Source organism: Rattus norvegicus, chromosome 17 (assembly GCF_021556685.1).
Source record: "Rattus norvegicus strain SHRSP/BbbUtx chromosome 17, alternate assembly SHRSP_T2T, whole genome shotgun sequence".
Taxonomy (NCBI): domain Eukaryota; kingdom Metazoa; phylum Chordata; class Mammalia; order Rodentia; family Muridae; genus Rattus; species Rattus norvegicus.
Genome location: NC_141550.1, coordinates 92,242,957 through 92,265,167, shown reverse-complemented (window position 1 = coordinate 92,265,167; position 22,211 = coordinate 92,242,957). Strand labels below are relative to the sequence as shown.

Below are 22,211 nucleotides of genomic sequence, written 5' to 3'. Positions count from 1 at the left end.
CTTGAATCAGGATTACTTTTGCTGTCTGGGTCTTTTGTGGTTCAATATGAATGTTAGAGTTTTTTTTCTGGAAAGAATGAGATGGGAATTTTATTGGGGTTGCATAGAATCTGCATATTATTTTTGGTTGAGGGTCAACTTCACAATACTAATTCTATCAAACAAACCATTAGCATAAGATGGCTTTCCATTTTTTAGTTTCTACCTCAAACTCTTTCTTCGAAGATTTAAAGTTTCACTGGAAAAGTCCTGTACTTTCTTATTTGGGTTTATTCGTAGATACTTCAGATTTTTGAGGTTACTGTGAGTGAGAGTGATTCCATGCTTTCTTTCTCAGAACGTTTTGTTGTTCTCATATAGAAATGCTATTGGTTTTTGTAAGTTGATTTTTGTATCCTGCCACTTTTCTGAAATTGTGGATAATTTCTAGAAGCTTTCTGGTGGAATTATGGGGACCTCTTATGTATAATATGTCATCTTCACATAGGAACAATTTAACTTTTTCTTTTACTACTTATATCCCTTTAATTTCTTTTTATTGTTGTATTATACTTACTAGTTCTTCAAGCACTACTTGAAACTGTGTGGGGATAATAGACAGCTCTGTATCATTCTTGATATTAATGGAATTTCTTTGAATAGCTAGTGGATTACAGTACTTACCTAGAATGGGACTCTGGATTCAGTCCACTGGCAGAATTAATGGTGTTTTAATGTAATATATTTTAGTCAGTCTAGTATTTCTGTGTATTATCACAAGAGGCAGTCATTTCCTAAAGTGGAGACATTTAAAAATCACAGACTTGATCCTATGCAGGTTCCACTTCTATCTGAAAAGCTATTGGCATTTATGGCCTCTTTTGGATTGAAGGGTCAGTTTTCCTCAGGAATGTTGGCTCTGAGAAGCTACCCATTCTTGTAGATGGCACCACACATATGCATGTACAGCATCACTAAATGGACTCATTGGATATTGAAAAGAGGAAAAGGACACACCTGAAACTGGAAAGGGGAAATTATGGATGTTATACATGAGGAATTAGAGTGGAAGAAAATAGGAATATATTTGAAAAAACACAGTATATCCATGAGTATGAAAATTATACAAAACCACAGAAATAGTAAATGAGTTCTATAGTCTAGTTTGAAAACACAGAAAGTCAAGATTTTTGGCTAAAAAAACAGGAAAGAAAACAACAGGATGCTTTAACACTATTCATGTTTAGTGACACATACTACTAAGTAAATGATACTCAACTATGTGATTGAATATATTCTTATCAAGAATTAAAACTCGGGGTTGGGGAGTTGGCTCAGTGGCAGAGCACTTGCCTAGGAAGGGCAAGGCCCTGGGTTCGGTCCCCAGCTCCGAAAAAAAGAACCAAAAAAAAAAAAAAAGAATTAAAACTCATTTTATACCCTACTCAATTTGCTGCAATGTGATGGTTACTATAATATACTAATTTTGATAATCTTTTTTATACATACAAGGACATATAATATTTTAACTGCCAAAATTAGTCCACTTTTCTACTCAAACAATACCATTTCAAATTGAAATTTTAATATAACTAATTTCCTCATAAGTCTGAACTCTAAGCTAGAAAGATAAAATAAAGGCAACTTATAGTTGGTTTTGAAAACTTCTAGAGTTAGAACTTCCTTACTCTGACATTATTTCTATAATATAATTGCCAAGAGATCTTACCTTGATTTCTCTCTCTTAAGCTTTGTATCAGGTTATATTCATACTCCAAAAGTATTGTCCTCCTGCCATATACAAAAAAGTGGTATATGTAATCATTACTTTAGTATTGGTATGAAACCATGCCAGACACACTAAATTATTAAAAGAGTTTCAGGCAGTATCATGGCGTGTTGGTATAGTCTTCAGAACTGTGGACTTGAGCATATTTTTATTAAGCTTTTATTTAGATACGAAAATTACAAAGAAATAGTGGTGAATAAAGGTAGGATACAATGTATTAGTTACTTCTATGTTCTTGTAATAAAATGCTGCAAACAAAGCAACTGATAGAATGGAGGTTGATTATGCCTTATAGATACAAAGGAATGAGAGTGCATCATGGTGGGAACACATGCAGAGACTCAAGTTATCTTGACATGTTGGGAAGTAGCAGAAGTCAGAGACCCACACTGCTCCAGGTTGAACCTGTACCCATAGTGGAGGGTAACTCTGGATCCCAATCCACTCAGTTCACACTCAGATGCATCTTGAGCCCCAGATATTCTGACACATCGGAGGATCACAAGATCAAAGGATCACAGGATCACAGGAGGGACAGGCTCTTAGGAGGGACAAAGGATCCAGCAGAGACAGCAAAGCCAGTTAACACCAGAGACAACCAGATGACCGGAGACAAGGGTAAGAACATAAGCAACAGAAAATAATACTACTTGAAAACATCAGAACCTAGTTCCCCACAAAAGCAAGACCCAACACACCTAAAAAAAAGTATTGAGATCTAAAATCTCAACTCATGAAGATGATAGAGGACTTTAAGAGGGATATATGTAACTCCCTTAAAGAAATACAAGAGAACAAAGGTAAAATAAAAAAGTGGAAAGACTTAAGAGGAAACACAAAAATCTCTTAAAGAAACACAGGAAAACACAAACAGGTGAATGAATTGAACAAAACCATCCAGGATTTGATAATGGAAATAGAAACATTAAGGAAGACACAAAAGGAAACAACACTGAATATGGAAAACCTAGAAAAGACAGCAGGAGTCACAGACTCAAGCATTACCAATAGAATACAAGAGATAGAAAAGAGAATCTTAGGCATAGAAGATACCATAGAAGATGCTGACACAAGAGTCAAAGAAAATAAAAAACTCAAAAAGTTCCTAACTCAAAATATTCAAGAAATAAAATAAACAATAAAAAGACGAAACCTAAGAATACTAAGTATAGAAGAGAGTGAAAATTCCAACTTAAAGGGTCAGCAAACATCTTCAACAAAATTATAGAAGAAAACTGCCTCAGAGTAAAAGCCTAGAAAACAACTTTCTAAGCAAATGGTCCGAATAAACAAGCTGAAGTAGCCATTCTAATATGGAATAAAATCAACTTTCAACTAAAAGTTATCAAAAAAGATAAGGAAGAAAATTTCATATTCATCAATTCATAACAGAAATCTTACTAAATCTCGAAGCACACATTGCATCTCACACAACAATAGTGGGGGATTTCAACACCCCACTCTTATTGATGGACAGATCATGGAAACAGAAACTAAACAGAAACATAGAGAAACTAACAGAAGTATGAACCAAATGGATTTAACAAATATTTATATAACATTTCATCCTAAAAGAAAAGAATATACCTTCCTCTCAGCACCTCATGGTTCTTTCTCCAAAATTGATCATATAATCAGTCACAAAACAGGCCTCAGCAAATACAAGAAGATTAAAATAATATCATACAACTTATCAGATCACCATGGCTGGTCTTTAATAACTATATACCGACAGAAAGCCCACATACACATGGAAGTTGAACAATGCTCTACTCAATAACTTGCTCAAGGAAGAGATAAAGAAATTAAAGACTTTTTAGAAATTAATGAAAATGAAAGCACAACATACCCAAACTTATGGGACAAAATGAAAGAAGTGCTAAGAGGAAAACTCATAGCTCTGACTGCCTCCAAAAAGAAACTGGAGAGAGCATACCTTAGCAGTTTGACAGCATACCTAAAAGCTCTAGAACAAAAAGAAACAGTTACACCAAAGGGAGTAGACAGCAGGAAATAATCAAACTCAGGACTGAAATCAACAAAGTTGAAACAAAGAGAATTGCCAAAATTGGGAGCTTTTTCTTTGAGAAAATCAAGATAGATAAATCCTTAGCCAAAGTAACTAGAGGATACAGAGACAGTATCCAAATTAATAAAATCAGAAAGGAGAAGGGTTGACATTACAAACGAAACTGAGGAAATTTTAAAAATCATCAGAGCCTACTACAAAAGTCTATACTTAACAAAACTGGAAAATCTAGATGAAATGTATCATTTTCTAGACAAATACCAGGAACCAAAGTTAAATCAAGTTCAGATAAACCATCTAAACTGTCGTATAACCCCTAAGGAAATAGAAGCAGTTATTAAAATTCCCCCACACACAAAAAAGCCCAGAGCCAGTGTAGAATTCTATTAGACTTTCAAAGAAGATCTAATACCAATATATCTGAAAGTACTCCACAAAATAAAAACAGAAGAAACACTACCCAATTATTTCTATGAAGCCACAGTTACACTGATACCTAAACCACAGAAAGACCCAACAAAGAAAGAGAACTTCAGACCAATTTCTCTCATGAGTATCGATGCAAAAATACTCAAATTTCTCACAAACCAAATCCAAGAATACATCAAAACAATCATTCACCATGATCACGTAAGGCTTCATCACAAAAATGCAGGAATAGTTCAATATGAGGAAATAAATCAATGTAATCTATGAAATGAACAAACAAAGAAAAAAACACATGGTCATCTCATTACATGGTGAAAAAGCCTTTCACAATATAAACACCCCTTCATGTTAAAAGTATTAGAGAGATTTAGAATTCAAGGTTCATCCCAGACCCGGTGAGAGAGAGACCCAACCGCCTGGTCAGGTGGGCACTCCTGAGGCTGCAGAGCGGAAGAGACCACCAACACTGCTCACCCCTGCCCACATCCCTGGCCCAAGAGGAAACTGTATAAGGCCTCTGGGCTCCCGTGGGGGAGGGCCCAGGAGCAGCAGGACCCCTGCCAGAGACACCGCCGGACCCTGAAAGAAACAGACCGGATAAACAGTTCTCTGCACCCAAATCCCGTGGGAGGGAGAGCTAAACCTTCAGAGAGGCAGACAAGCCTGGGAAACCAGAAGAGACTGCTCCCTGCACACACATCTCGGACGCCAGAGGAAAAAGCCAAAGACCATCTGGAACCCTGGTGCACTGAAGCTCCCGGAAGGGGCGGCACAGGTCTTCCTGGTTGCTGCCGCTGCAGAGAGCCCCTGGGCAGCAACCCACGAGCAAACCTGAGCCTCGGGACCACAGGTAAGACCAAATTTTCTGCTGCAAGAAAGCTGCCTGGTGAACTCAAGACACAGGCCCACAGGAACAGCTGAAGACCTGTAGAGAGGAAATACTACACGCCCGAAAGCAGAACACTCTGTCCCCATAACTGACTGAAAGAGAGGAAAACAGGTCTACAGCACTCCTGACACACAGGCTTATAGGACAGTCTAGCCACTGTCAGAAATAGCAGAACAAAGTAACACTAGAGATAATCTGATGGCGAGAGGCAAGCGCAGGAACCCAAGCAACAGAAACCAAGACTACATGCCATCATCGGAGCCCAATTCTCCCACCAAAACAAACATGGAATATCCAAACACACCAGAAAAGCAAGATCTAGTTTCAAAATCATATTTGATCATGATGCTGGAGGACTTCAAGAAAGACATGAACACACTTAAGGAAGCACAGGAAAACATTAATAAACAAGTAAAAGCCTACAGAGAGGAATCGCAAAAATCCCTGAAAGAATTCCAGGAAAACACAATCAAACAGTTGAAGGAATTAAAAATGGAAATAGAAGCAATCAAGAAAGAACACATGGAAACAACCCTGGATATAGAAAACCAAAAGAAGAGACAAGGAGCTGTAGATACAAACTTCACCAACAGAATACAAGAGATGGAAGAGAGAATCTCAGGAGCAGAAGATTCCATAGAAATCATTGACTCAACTGTCAAAGATAATGTAAAGCGGAAAAAGCTACTGGTCCAAAACATACAGGAAATCCAGGACTCAATGAGAAGATCAAACCTAAGGATAATAGGTATAGAAGAGAGTGAAGACTCCCAGCTCAAAGGACCAGTAAATATCTTCAACAAAATCATAGAAGAAAACTTCCCTAACCTAAAAAAAGAGATACCCATAGACATACAAGAAGCCTACAGAACTCCAAATAGATTGGACCAGAAAAGAAACACCTCCCGTCACATAATTGTCAAAACACCAAACGCACAAAATAAAGAAAGAATATTAAAAGCAGTAAGGGAAAAAGGTCAAGTAACATATAAAGGGAGACCTATCAGAATCACACCAGACTTCTCGCCAGAAACTATGAAGGCCAGAAGATCCTGGACTGATGTTATACAGACCCTAAGAGAACACAAATGCCAGCCCAGGTTACTGTATCCAGCAAAACTCTCAATTAACATTGATGGAGAAACCAAGATATTCCATGACAAAACCAAATTTACACAATATCTTTCTACAAATCCAGCACTACAAAGGATAATAAATGGTAAAGCCCAACATAAGGAGGCAAGCTATACCCTAGAAGAAGCAAGAAACTAATCGTCTTGGCAACAAAACAAAGAGAATGAAAGCACACAAACATAACCTCACATCCAAATATGAATATAACGGGAAGCAATAATCACTATTCCTTAACATCTCTCAATATCAATGGCCTCAACTCCCCAATAAAAAGACATAGATTAACAAACTGGATACGCAACGAGGACCCTGCATTCTGCTGCCTACAGGAAACACACCTCAGAGACAAAGACAGACACTACCTCAGAGTGAAAGGCTGGAAAACAACTTTCCAAGCAAATGGTCAGAAGAAGCAAGCTGGAGTAGCCATTCTAATATCAAATAAAATCAATTTCCAACTAAAAGTCATCAAAAAAGATAAGGAAGGACACTTCATATTCATCAAAGGAAAAATCCACCAAGATGAACTCTCAATCCTAAATATCTATGCCCCAAATACAAGGGCACCTACATACGTAAAAGAAACCTTACTAAAGCTCAAAACACACATTGCACCTCACACAATAATAGTGGGAGATTTCAACACCCCACTCTCATCAGTGGACAGATCATGGAAACAGAAATTAAACAGTGATGTCGACAGACTAAGAGAAGTCATGAGCCAAATGGACTTAACGGATATTTATAGAACATTCTATCCTAAAGCAAAAGGATATACCTTCTTCTCAGCTCCTCATGGTACTTTCTCCAAAATTGACCATATAATCGGTCAAAAAACGGGCCTCAACAGGTACAAAAAGATAGAAATAATCCCATGCGTGCTATCGGACCACCACGGCCTAAAACTGGTCTTCAATAACAATAAGGGAAGAATGCCCACATATACGTGGAAATTGAACAATGCTCTACTCAATGATAACCTGGTCAAGGAAGAAATAAAGAAAGAAATTAAAAACTTTTTAGAATTTAATGAAATTGAAGATACAACATACTCAAACTTATGGGACACAATGAAAGCTGTGCTAAGAGGAAAACTCATAGCGCTGAGTGCCTGCAGAGAGAAACAGGAAAGAGCATATGTCAGCAGCTTGACAGCACACCTAAAAGCTCTAGAACAAAAAGAAGCAAATACACCCAGGAGGAGCAGAAGGCAGGAAATAATCAAACTCAGAGCTGAAATCAACCAAGTAGAAACAAAAAGGACCATAGAAAGAATCAACAGAACCAAAAGTTGGTTCTTTGAGAAAATCAACAAGATAGATAAACCCTTAGCCAGACTAACGAGAGGACACAGAGAGTGCGTCCAAATTAACAAAATCAGAAATGAAAGGGGAGACATAACTACAGATTCAGAGGAAATTCAAAAAATCATCAGATCTTACTATAAAAACCTATATTCAACAAAATTTGAAAATCTTCAGGAAATGGAAAATTTCCTAGACAGATACCAGGTATCGAAGTTAAATCAGGAACAGATAAACCAGTTAAACAACCCCATAACTCCTAAGGAAATAGAAGCAGTCATTAAAGGTCTCCCAACCAAAAAGAGCCCAGGTCCAGACGGGTTTAGTGCAGAATTCTATCAAACCTTCATAGAAGACCTCATACCAATATTATCCAAACTATTCCACAAAATTGAAACAGATGGAGCCCTACCGAATTCCTTCTACGAAGCCACAATTACTCTTATACCTAAACCACACAAAGACACAACAAAGAAAGAGAACTTCAGGGCACTCCTCAGGCTGCAGAGCGGAAGAGACCACCAACACTGCTCACCCCTGCCCACATCCCTGGCCCAAGAGGAAACTGTATAAGGCCTCTGGGCTCCCGTGGGGGAGGGCCCAGGAGGGGCAGGACTTCTGCGCCTGAGACACCGCCGGAACCTGAAAGAAACAGACCGGATAAACAGTTCTCTGCACCCAAATCCCGTGGGAGGGAGAGCTAAACCTTCAGAGAGGCAGACAAGCCTGGGAAACCAGAAGAGACTGCTCCCTGCACACACATCTCGGACGCCAGAGGAAAAAGCCAAAGACCATCTGGAACCCTGGTGCACTGAAGCTCCCGGAAGGGGCGGCACAGGTCTTCCTGGTTGCTGCTGCTGCAGAGAGCCCCTGGGCAGCACGCCACGAGCATACCTGAGCCTCGGGACCACAGGTAAGACCAAATTTTCTGCTGCAAGAAAGCTGCCTGGTGAACTCAAGACACAGGCCCACAGGAACAGCTGAAGACCTGTAGAGAGGAAAAACTACACGCCCGAAAGCAGAACACACTGTCCCCATAACTGACTGAAAGAGAGGAAAACAGGTCTACAGCACTCCTGACACACAGGCTTATAGGTCAGTCTAGCCACTGTCAGAAATAGCAGAACAAAGTAACACTAGAGATAATCTGATGGCGAGAGGCAAGCGCAGGAACCCAAGCAACAGAAACCAAGACTGCATGCCATCCTCGGAGCCCAATTCTCCCACCAAAACAAACATGGAATATCCAAACACACCAGAAAAGCAAGATCTAGTTTCAAAATCATATTTGATCATGATGCTGGAGGACTTCAAGAAAGACATGAACACACTTAGGGAAACACAGGAAAACATTAATAAACAAGTAGAAGCCTACAGAGAGGAATCGCAAAAGTCCCTGAAAGAATTCCAGGAAAACACAATCAAACAGTTGAAGGAATTAAAAATGGAAATAGAAGCAATCAAGAAAGAACACATGGAAACAACCCTGGATATAGAAAACCAAAAGAAGAGACAAGGAGCTGTAGATACAAGCTTCACCAACAGAATACAAGAGATGGAAGAGAGAATCTCAGGAGCAGAAGATTCCATAGAAATCATTGACTCAACTGTCAAAGATAATGTCAAGCAGAAAAAGCTACTGGTCCAAAACATACAGGAAATCCAGGACTCAATGAGAAGATCAAACCTAAGGATAATAGGTATAGAAGAGAGTGAAGACTCCCAGCTCAAAGGACCAGTAAATATCTTCAACAAAATCATAGAAGAAAACTTCCCTAACCTAAAAAAAGAGATACCCATAGGCATACAAGAAGCCTACAGAACTCCAAATAGATTGGACCAGAAAAGAAACACCTCCCGTCACATAATTGTCAAAACACCAAACGCACAAAATAAAGAAAGAATATTAAAAGCAGTAAGGGAAAAAGGTCAAGTAACATATAAAGGGAGACCTATCAGAATCACACCAGACTTCTCGCCAGAAACTATGAAGGCCAGAAGATCCTGGACTGATGTCATACAGACCCTAAGAGAACACAAATGCCAGCCCAGGTTACTGTATCCAGCAAAACTCTCAATTAACATTGATGGAGAAACCAAGATATTCCATGACAAAACCAAATTTACACAATATCTTTCTACAAATTCAGCACTACAAAGGATAATAAATGGTAAAGCCCAACATAAGGAGGCAAGCTATACCCTAGAAGAAGCAAGAAACTAATCGTCTTGGCAACAAAACAAAGAGAATGAAAGCACACAAACATAACCTCACATCCAAATATGAATATAAAGGGAAACAATAATCACTATTCCTTAATATCTCTCAATATCAATGGCCTCAACTCCCCAATAAAAAGACAAAGATTAACAAACTGGATACGCAACGAGGACCCTGCATTCTGCTGCCTACAGGAAACACACCTCAGAGACAAAGACAGACACTACCTCAGAGTGAAAGGCTGGAAAACAACTTTCCAAGCAAATGGTCAGAAGAAGCAAGCTGGAGTAGCCATTCTAATATCAAATAAAATCAATTTCCAACTAAAAGTCATCAAAAAAGATAAGGAAGGACACTTCATATTCATCAAAGGAAAAATCCACCAAGATGAACTCTCAATCCTAAATATCTATGCCCCAAATACAAGGGCACCTACATACGTAAAAGAAACCTTACTAAAGCTCAAAACACACATTGCACCTCACACAATAATAGTGGGAGATTTCAACACCCCACTCTCATCAGTGGACAGATCATGGAAACAGAAATTAAACAGTGATGTCGACAGACTAAGAGAAGTCATGAGCCAAATGGACTTAACGGATATTTATAGAACATTCTATCCTAAAGCAAAAGGATATACCTTCTTCTCAGCTCCTCATGGTACTTTCTCCAAAATTGACCATATAATCGGTCAAAAAACGGGCCTCAACAGGTACAGAAAGATAGAAATAATCCCATGCGTGCTATCGGACCACCACGGCCTAAAACTGGTCTTCAATAACAATAAGGGAAGAATGCCCACATATACGTGGAAATTGAACAATGCTCTACTCAACGATAACCTGGTCAAGGAAGAAATAAAGAAAGAAATTAAAAACTTTTTAGAATTTAATGAAAATGAAGATACCACATACTCAAACTTATGGGACACAATGAAAGCTGTGCTAAGAGGAAAACTCATAGCGCTGAGTGCCTGCAGAAAGAAACAGGAAAGAGCATATGTCAGCAGCTTGACAGCACACCTAAAAGCTCTAGAACAAAAAGAAGCAAATACACCCAGGAGGAGTAGAAGGCAGGAAATAATCAAACTCAGAGCTGAAATCAACCAAGTAGAAACAAAAAGGACCATAGAAAGAATCAACAGGACCAAAAGTTGGTTCTTTGAGAAAATCAACAATAGATAAACCCTTAGCCAGACTAACGAGAGGACACAGAGAGTGCGTCCAAATTAACAAAATCAGAAATGAAAAGGGAGACATAACTACAGATTCAGAGGAAATTCAAAAAATCATCAGATCTTACTATAAAAACCTATATTCAACAAAATTTGAAAATCTTCAGGAAATGGACAATTTCCTAGACAGATACCAGGTATCAAAGTTAAATCAGGAACAGATAAACCAGTTAAACAACCCCATAACTCCTAAGGAAATAGAAGCAGTCATTAAAGGTCTCCCAACCAAAAAGAGCCCAGGTCCAGATGGGTTTAGTGCAGAATTCTATCAAACCTTCATAGAAGACCTCATACCAATATTATCCAAACTATTCCACAAAATTGAAACAGATGGAGCCCTACCGAATTCCTTCTACGAATCTACAATTACTCTTATACCTAAACCACACAAAGACACAACAAAGAAAGAGAACTTCAGACCAATTTCCCTTATGAATATCGACGCAAAAATACTCAATAAAATTCTGGCAAACCGAATTCAAGAGCACATCAAAACAATCATCCACCATGATCAAGTAGGCTTCATCCCAGGCATGCAGGGATGGTTTAATATACGGAAAACCATCAACGTGATCCATTATATAAACAAACTGAAAGAACAGAACCACATGATCATTTCATTAGATGCTGAGAAAGCATTTGACAAAATTCAACACCCCTTCATGATAAAAGTCCTGGAAAGAATAGGAATTCAAGGCCCATACCTAAACATAGTAAAAGCCATATACAGCAAACCAGTTGCTAACATTAAACTAAATGGAGAGAAACTTGAAGCAATCCCACTAAAATCAGGGACTAGACAAGGCTGCCCACTCTCTCCCTACTTATTCAATATAGTTCTTGAAGTTCTAGCCAAAGCAATCAGACAACAAAAGGAGATCAAAGGGATACAGATCGGAAAAGAAGAGGTCAAAATATCACTATTTGCAGATGATATGATAGTATATTTAAGTGATCCCAAAAGTTCCACCAGAGAACTACTAAAGCTGATAAACAACTTCAGCAAAGTGGCTGTGTATAAAATTAACTCAAATAAATCAGTTGCCTTCCTCTATACAAAAGAGAAACAAGCCGAGAAAGAAATTAGGGAAACGACACCCTTCATAATAGACCCAAATAATATAAAGTACCTCGGTGTGACTTTAACCAAGCAAGTAAAAGATCTGTACAATAAGAACTTCAAGACACTGAAGAAAGAAATTGAAGAAGACCTCAGAAGATGGAAAGATCTCCCATGCTCATGGATTGGCAGGATTAATATAGTAAAAATGGCCATTTTACCAAAAGCAATCTACAGATTCAATGCAATCCCCATCAAAATACCAATCCAATTCTTCAAAGACTTAGACAGAACAATTTGCAAATTCATCTGGAATAACAAAAAACCCAGGATAGCTAAAGCTATCCTCAACAATAAAAGGACTTCAGGGGGAATCACTATCCCTGAACTCAAGCAGTATTACAGAGCAATAGTGATAAAAACTGCATGGTATTGGTACAGAGACAGACAGATAGACCAATGGAATAGAATTGAAGACCCAGAAATGAACCCACACACCTATGGTCACTTGATTTTTGACAAAGGAGCCAAAACCATCCAATGGAAAAAAGATAGCATTTTCAGCAAATGGTGCTGGTTCAACTGGAGGGCAACATGTAGAAGAATGCAGATCGATCCATGCTTATCACCCTGTACAAAGCTTAAGTCCAAGTGGATCAAGGACCTCCACATCAAACCAGACACACTCAAACTAATAGAAGAAAAACTAGGGAAGCATCTGGAACACATGGGCACTGGAAAAAATTTCCTGAACAAAACACCAATGGCTTATGCTCTGAGATCAAGAATCGACAAATGGGATGTCATAAAACTGCAAAGCTTCTGTAAGGCAAAGGACACTGTGGTTAGGACAAAACGGCAACCAACAGATTGGGAAAAGATCTTTACCAATCCTACAACAGATAGAGGCCTTATATCCAAAATATACAAAGAACTCAAGAAGTTAGACCGCAGGGAAACAAATAACCCTATTAAAAAATGGGGTTCAGAGCTAAACAAAGAATTCACAGCTGAGGAATGCCGAATGGCTGAGAAACACCTAAAGAAATGTTCAACATCTTTAGTCATAAGGGAAATGCAAATCAAAACAACCCTGAGATTTCACCTCACACCAGTGCGATTGGCTAAGATCAAAAACTCAGGTGACAGCAGATGCTGGCGAGGTTGTGAAGAAAGAGGAACACTCCTCCATTGTTGGTGGGATTGCAGACTGGTAAAACCATTCTGGAAATCAGTCTGGAGGTTCCTCAGAAAATTGGACATTCAACTGCCTGAGGATCCAGCTATACCTCTCTTGGGCATATACCCAAAAGATACCTCAACATATAAAAGAGACACGTGCTCCACTATGTTCATCGCAGCCTTATTTATAATAGCCAGAAAATGGAAAGAACCCAGATGCCCTTCAACAGAGGAATGGATACAGAAAATGTGGTACATCTACACAATGGAATACTACTCAGCTATCAAAAACAACGAGTTTATGAAATTCGTAGGCAAATGGTTGGAACTGGAAAATATCATCCTGAGTGAACTAACCCAATCACAGAAAGACATACATGGTATGCACTCATTGATAAGTGGCTATTAGCCCAAATGCTTGAATTACCCTAGATCCCTAGAACATACGAAACTCAAGACGGATGATCAAAATGTGAATGCTTCACTCCTTCTTTAAATGAGGAATAAGAATACCCTTGGCAGGGAAGGGAGAGGCAAAGATTAAAACAGAGACTGAAGGAACACCCATTCAGAGCCTGCCCCACATTTGGCCCATACATATACAGCCACCCAATTGGACTAGATGGATGAAGCAAAGAAGTGCAGACCGACAGGAGCCGGATGTAGATCGCTCCTGAGAGACACAGCCAGAATACAGCAAATACAGAGGCGAATGCCAGCAGCAAACCACTGAACTGAGAATAGGTCCCCTATTGAAGGAATCAGAGAAAGAACTGGAAGAGCTTGAAGGGGCTTGAGACCCCAAAAGAACAACAATGCCAAGCAACCAGAGCTTCCAGGGAATAAGCCACTACCTAAAGACTATACGTGGACTGACCCTGGACTCTGACCCCATAGGTAGCAATGAATATCCTAGTAAGAGCACCAGTGGAAGGGGAAGCCCTGGGTCCTGCTAAGACTGAACCCCCAGTGAACTAGTCTATGGGGGGAGGGCGGCAATGGTGGGAGGGTTGGGAGGGGAACACCCATAAGGAAGGGGAGGGGGGAGGGGGATATTTGCCCGGAAACCGGGAAAGGGAATAACACTCGAAATGTATATAAGAAATACTCAAGTTAATAAAAAAAAAAAAAAGACAAAAAAAAAAAAAAAAAAGAAAGAGAACTTCAGACCAATTTCCCTTATGAATATCGACGCAAAAATACTCAATAAAATTCTGGCAAACCGAATCCAAGAGCACATCAAAACAATCATCCACCATGATCAAGTAGGCTTCATCCCAGGCATGCAGGGATGGTTTAATATACGGAAAACCATCAACGTGATCCATTATATAAACAAACTGAAAGAACAGAACCACATGATCATTTCATTAGATGCTGAGAAAGCATTTGACAAAATTCAATACTCCTTCATGATAAAAGTCCTGGAAAGAATAGGAATTCAAGGCCCATACCTAAACATAGTAAAAGCCATATACAGCAAACCAGTTGCTAACATTAAACTAAATGGAGAGAGACTTGAAGCAATCCCACTAAATTCAGGGACTAGACAAGGCTGCCCACTCTCTCCCTACTTATTCAATATAGTTCTTGACGTTCTAGCCAGAGCAATCAGACAACAAATGGAGATCAAAGGGATACAGATCGGAAAAGAAGAGGTCAAAATATCACTATTTGCAGATGACATGCTAGTATATTTAAGTGATCCCAAAAGTTCCACCAGAGAACTACTAAAGCTGATAAACAACTTCAGCAAAGTGGCTGGGTATAAAATTAACTCAAATAAATCAGTTGCCTTCCTCTATACAAAAGAGAAAGAAGCCGAGAAACAAATTAGGGAAACGACACCCTTCATAATAGACCCAAATAATATAAAGTACCTCGGTGTGACTTTAACCAAGCAAGTAAAAGATCTGTTCAATAAGAACTTCAAGACACTGAAGAAAGAAATTGAAGAAGACCTCAGAAGATGGAAAGATCTCCCATGCTCATGGATTGGCAGGATTAATATAGTAAAAATGGCCATTTTACCAAAAGCAATCTATAGATTCAATGCAATCCCCATCAAAATACCAATCCAATTCTTCAAAGAGTTAGACAGAACAATTTGCAAATTCATCTGGAATAACAAAAAACCCAGGATAGCTAAAGCTATCCTCAACAATAAGAGGACTTCAGGGGGAATCACTATCCCTGAACTCAAGCAGTATTACAGAGCAATAGTGATAAAAACTGCATGGTATTGGTACAGAGACAGACAGATAGACCAATGGAATAGAATTGAAGACCCAGAAATGAACCCACACACCTATGGTCACTTGATTTTTGACAAAGGAGCCAAAACCATCCAATGGAAAAAAGATAGCATTTTCAGCAAATGGTGCTGGTTCAACTGGAGGGCAACATGTAGAAGAATGCAGATCGATCCATGCTTATCACCCTGTACGAAGCTTAAGTCCAAGTGGATCAAGGACCTCCAAATCAAACCAGACACACTCAAACTAATAGAAGAAAAACTAGGGAAGCATCTGGAACACATGGGCACTGGAAAAAATTTCCTGAACAAAACACCAATGGCTTATGCTCTGAGATCAAGAATCGACAAATGGGATGTCATAAAACTGCAAAGCTTCTGTAAGGCAAAGGACACTGTGGTTAGGACAAAACGGCAACCAACAGATTGGGAAAAGATCTTTACCAATCCTATAACAGATAGAGGCCTTATATCCAAAATATACAAAGAACTCAAGAAGTTAGACCGCAGGGAAACAAATAACCCTATTAAAAAATGGGGTTCAGAGCTAAACAAAGAATTCACAGCTGAGGAATGCCGAATGGCTGAGAAACACCTAAAGAAATGTTCAACATCTTTAGTCATAAGGGAAATGCAAATCAAAACAACCCTGAGATTTCACCTCACACCAGTGAGAATGGCTAAGATCAAAAACTCAGGTGACAGCAGATGCTGGCGAGGATGTGGAGAAAGAGGAACACTCCTCCATTGTTGGTGGGATTGCAGACTGGTAAAACCATTCTGGAAATCAGTCTGGAGGTTCCTCAGAAAATTGGACATTGAACTGCCTGAGGATCCAGCCATACCTCTCTTGGGCATATACCCAAAAGATACCTCAACATATAAAAGAGACACATGCTCCACTATGTTCATCGCAGCCTTATTTATAATAGCCAGAAAATGGAAAGAACCCAGATGCCCTTCAACAGAGGAATGGATACAGAAAATGTGGTACATCTACACAATGGAACACTACTCAGCTATCAAAAACAACGAGTTTATGAAATTCGTAGGCAAATGGTTGGAACTGGAAAATATCATCCTGAGTGAGCTAACCCAATCACAGAAAGACATACATGGTATGCACTCATTGATAAGTGGCTATTAGCCCAAATGCTTGAATTACCCTAGATCCCTAGAACAAACGAAACTCAAGACGGATGATCAAAATGTGAATGCTTCACTCCTTCTTTAAATGAGGAAAAAGAATTCCCTTGGCAGGGAAGGGAGAGGCAAAGATTAAAACAGAGACTGAAGGAACACCCATTCAGAGCCTGCCCCACATGTGGCCCATACATATACAGCCACCCAATTAGACAAGATGGATGAAGCAAAGAACTGAAGACCGACAGGAGCCGGATGTAGATCGCTCCTGAGAGACACAGCCAGAATACAGCAAATATAGAGGCGAATGCCAGCAGCAAACCACTGAACTGAGAATAGGTCCCCTATTGAAGGAATCAGAGAAAGAACTGGAAGAGCTTGAAGGGGCTCGAGACCCCAAAAGTACAACAATGCCAAGCAACCAGAGCTTCCACGGACTAAGCCACTATCTAAAGACTATACATGGACTGACCCTGGACTCTGACCCCATAGGTAGCAATGAATATCCTAGTAAGAGCACCAGTGGAAGGGGAAGCCCTGGGTCCTGCTAAGACTGAACCCCCAGTGAACTAGTCTATGGGGGGAGGGCGGCAATGGGGGGAGTGTTGGGAGGGGAACACCCATAAGGAAGGGGAGGGGGGAGGGGGATGTTTGCCCGGAAACCGGGAAAGGGAATAACACTCGAAATGTATATAAGAAATACTCAAGTTAATAAAAAAAAAAAGAATTCAAGGTTCATACATAATCATAATATAAAGCAATATACATACAGCAAACCAATAGCCAACATCAAACTAAATGGAGAGAAACTCAAAGCAATCCCATTAAAATCAGGGACAAGACTAGGCTGCCCAATCTCACTGTAGCTACTCAATATAGTACTCAAAATTCTAGTCAGAACAATTAGACAAAAAAATCAAAGGGATATACATTGGGAAGGAGGAAGTCAAGATTTCACTATTTGCAGATGATATGATAGTATACATAAGCAACCCCAAAAATTTTACCAGAGAGCTTCTACAGCTGATAAACAACTTCAGCAAAGTGGCTGGATATAAAATTAAATCAAACAAGTCTTCCTCTACTCAAAGGATAAATGAGTTGAGAAAGAAATTAGGGAAACAACACCCTTCACAATAGTTACACATCATATGAAGTATCTTGGTGTGACTTATATCTTTCACTTGCTTTGTATGACAATACTTCAAGTCCCTGAAGAAAGAAATCAAAGACCTTAGAAGAAGGAAGGATCTCCCATGCTCATGGATAGGCAGGATTAATATAGTAAAAATGGCCATCTTGCTGAAAGCAAACTACAGATTCAATGCAATCCCCATCAAAATTCCAACTCAATGCTTTATAGAGTTAAAAAAAAAGCAATTCAAAACTTCACTTGGAATAACAAAAACCTAGGATAGTGAAAACTATTCTAGACAATAGAAGAACTTCTGGGGAAATTACTATCCCCGACCTCAAGCTGTACTACAGTGCAATAGTGATTTAAAAAGCTGCATAGTATTGGTAAAGAGACAGGTAGATCAATGGAATAGAATTGAAGACCCAGAAATAAACCCACACATCAATAGTCATTTCATTTTTGACAAAGAAGCCAAAATTATTCAGTGGAAAAAAGACAGCATTTTCAACAAATGGTGCTAGTTCAACTGGCAGTTAGCAAGTAGAAGAATGCAAATTGACCCAGTTTTATCTCCTTGTACAAAGCTCAAATTCAAGTGGATTGAGGACCTCCACATAAAACCAAATGTGCTGAATCTAATAGAAGAGAAAGTGGGGAAGATATTTCAACACATTGTCACGGGGGAAATTTTTCTGAACAGAACACCAATGGCTGATAACAACAATCAACAAATGGGACCTCATAAAACTACAAAGCTCTGTAAAGCAAAGGACACTGTCAATAGGACAAAATGGCAACCAACAGACTGGGAAAATATCTTTACCAACGCTAAATCAGATAGAGGGCTAATATCCAAAATATCCAAAAACTCAAGAAGTTACCCTCCAGAGAACAAAATAGCCTTATTTTTAAAAAATGGGGTACAGAGCTAATCAGAGAATTCTCCACGGAGGAATCTTGAATGGCTGAGAAGCTCTTAAAGAAATGTTCAACATCCTTAGTCATTAGGGAAATGCAAACCAAAACAACCCTGAGATTACACCTCACACCAGTCAGAATGGTTAAGATCAAAAACTGAGGTGACAACAGATGCTGACAAGGATGTGAAGAAAAAGGAACACTCCTCCATTTTTGGTAGGAATGAAAGCTGGTATAACCACTCTGGAAATCAGTCAGGGGGTTCCTCAGAAATTTGGAAAATTCTACCTGAAGACCCAGCTAAACCACTACTGAGCATATACCCAAAAGATGCCCCAACATATAACAAGGACACATGCCCCACTATGTTCATAGCAGCCTTATTTATAATAGCCAGAAGCTGGAAAGAGCCCAGATACCCTCAGTATAAGAATGGATACAGGTCTTCCTGGTTGCTGCCGCTGCAGAGAGCCCCTGGGCAGCACCCCACGAGTGAACCTGAGCCTCGGGACCACAGGTAAGACCAAATTTTCTGCTGCAAGAAAGCTGCCTGGTGAGCTTGGGACACACGGAAGCAGAATTTCTCTAGGACCGGGCACGTTCTGTGTTTACCGGAAGTCCCACACCCGCGGATCCCGGCCCGCAGCAGCTCTCTGCTCCCAGACCCGGTGAGAGAGAGACCCAACCGCCTGGTCAGGTGGGCACTCCTGAGGCTGCAGAGCGGAAGAGACCACCAACACTGCTCACCCCTGCCCACTTCCCTGGCCCAAGAGGAAACTGTATAAGGCCTCTGGGCTCCCGTGGGGGAGGGCCCAGGAGCGCCAGGACACCTGCCTGAGACACCGCCGGAACCTGAAAGAAACAGACCGGATAAACAGTTCTCTGCACCCAAATCCCGTGGGAGGGAGAGCTAAACCTTCAGAGAGGCAGACAAGCCTGGGAAACCAGAAGAGACTGCTCCCTGCACACACATCTCGGACGCCAGAGGAAAAAGCCAAAGACCATCTGGAACCCTGGTGCACTGAAGCTCCCGGAAGGGGCGGCACAGGTCTTCCTGGTTGCTGCCGCTGCAGAGAGCCCCTGGGCAGCACCCCACGAGCGAACTTGAGCCTCGGGACCACAGGTAAGACCAAATTTTCTGCTGCAAGAAAGCTGCCTGGTGAACTCAAGACACAGGCCCACAGGAACAGCTGAAGACCTGTAGAGAGGAAAAACTACACGCCCGAAAGCAAAACACTCTGTCCCCATAACTGACTGAAAGAGAGGAAAACAGGTCTACAGCACTCCTGACACACAGGCTTATAGGACAGTCTAGCCACTGTCAGAAATAGCAGAACAAAGTAACACTAGAGATAATCTGATGGCGAGAGGCAAGCGCAGGAACCCAAGCAACAGAAACCAAGACTACATGCCATCATCGGAGCCCAATTCTCCCACCAAAACAAACATGGAATATCCAAACACACCAGAAAAGCAAGATCTAGTTTCAAAATCATATTTGATCATGATGCTGGAGGACTTCAAGAAAGACATGAACACACTTAGGGAAACACAGGAAAACATTAATAAACAAGTAGAAGCCTACAGAGAGGAATCGCAAAAATCCCTGAAAGAATTCCAGGAAAACACAATCAAACAGTTGAAGGAATTAAAAATGGAAATAGAAGCAATCAAGAAAGAACACATGGAAACAACCCTGGATATAGAAAACCAAAAGAAGAGACAAGGAGCTGTAGATACAAGCTTCACCAACAGAATACAAGAGATGGAAGAGAGAATCTCAGGAGCAGAAGATTCCATAGAAATCATTGACTCAACTGTCAAAGATAATGTCAAGCGGAAAAAGCTACTGGTCCAAAACATACAGGAAATCCAGGACTCAATGAGAAGATCAAACCTAAGGATAATAGGTATAGAAGAGAGTGAAGACTCCCAGCTCAAAGGACCAGTAAATATCTTCAACAAAATCATAGAAGAAAACTTCCCTAACCTAAAAAAAGAGATACCCATAGGCATACAAGAAGCCTACAGAACTCCAAATAGATTGGACCAGAAAAGAAACACCTCCCGTCACATAATTGTCAAAACACCAAACGCACAAAATAAAGAAAGAATATTAAAAGCAGTAAGGGAAAAAGGTCAAGTAACATATAAAGGGAGACCTATCAGAATCACACCAGACTTCTCGCCAGAAACTATGAAGGCCAGAAGATCCTGGACTGATGTCATACAGACCCTAAGAGAACACAAATGCCAGCCCAGGTTACTGTATCCAGCAAAACTCTCAATTAACATTGATGGAGAAACCAAGATATTCCATGACAAAACCAAATTTACACAATATCTTTCTACAAATCCAGCACTACAAAGGATAATAAATGGTAAAGCCCAACATAAGGAGGCAAGCTATACCCTAGAAGAAGCAAGAAACTAATCGTCTTGGCAACAAAACAAAGAGAATGAAAGCACACAAACATAACCTCACATCCAAATATGAATATAAAGGGAAACAATAATCACTATTCCTTAATATCTCTCAATATCAATGGCCTCAACTCCCCAATAAAAAGACATAGATTAACAAACTGGATACGCAACGAGGACCCTGCATTCTGCTGCCTACAGGAAACACACCTCAGAGACAAAGACAGACACTACCTCAGAGTGAAAGGCTGGAAAACAACTTTCCAAGCAAATAGTCAGAAGAAGCAAGCTGGAGTAGCCATTCTAATATCAAATAAAATCAATTTCCAACTAAAAGTCATCAAAAAAGATAAGGAAGGACACTTCATATTCATCAAAGGAAAAATCCACCAAGATGAACTCTCAATCCTAAATATCTATGCCCCAAATACAAGGGCACCTACATACGTAAAAGAAACCTTACTAAAGCTCAAAACACACATTGCACCTCACACAATAATAGTGGGAGATTTCAACACCCCACTCTCATCAATGGACAGATCATGGAAACAGAAATTAAACAGTGATGTCGATAGACTAAGAGAAGTCATGAGCCAAATGGACTTAACGGATATTTATAGAACATTCTATCCTAAGGCAAAAGGATATACCTTCTTCTCAGCTCCTCATGGTACTTTCTCCAAAATTGACCATATAATTGGTCAAAAAACGGGCCTCAACAGGTACAGAAAGATAGAAATAATCCCATGCGTGCTATCGGACCACCACGGCCTAAAACTGGTCTTCAATAACAATAAGGGAAGAATGCCCACATATACGTGGAAATTGAACAATGCTCTACTCAATGATAACCTGGTCAAGGAAGAAATAAAGAAAGAAATTAAAAACTTTTTAGAATTTAATGAAAATGAAGATACCACATACTCAAACTTATGGGACACAATGAAAGCTGTGCTAAGAGGAAAACTCATAGCGCTGAGTGCCTGCAGAAAGAAACAGGAAAGAGCATATGTCAGCAGCTTGACAGCACACCTAAAAGCTCTAGAACAAAAAGAAGCAAATACACCCAGGAGGAGTAGAA

The 22,211-nt window shown here is 39.9% G+C and overlaps 1 protein-coding gene across 6 annotated transcripts in view; it reads right to left on the bottom strand.

Moving 5' to 3' along the window:
• The window catches only part of Potec (POTE ankyrin domain family, member C), a 167,481-nt gene that overhangs the window by 67,163 nt on the left and 78,107 nt on the right, over positions 1-22,211 (bottom strand). For all 6 annotated transcript variants that reach the window (XR_015640926.1, XR_015640927.1, NM_001446960.1 and 3 more), the window contains 1 exon segment: positions 1,709-1,770. Coding sequence is in view for 4 of the 6 variants with exons in the window: in NM_001446960.1 (NP_001433889.1) it covers positions 1,709-1,770 (62 nt within the window). In the remaining 2 variants the exon portion in view is untranslated.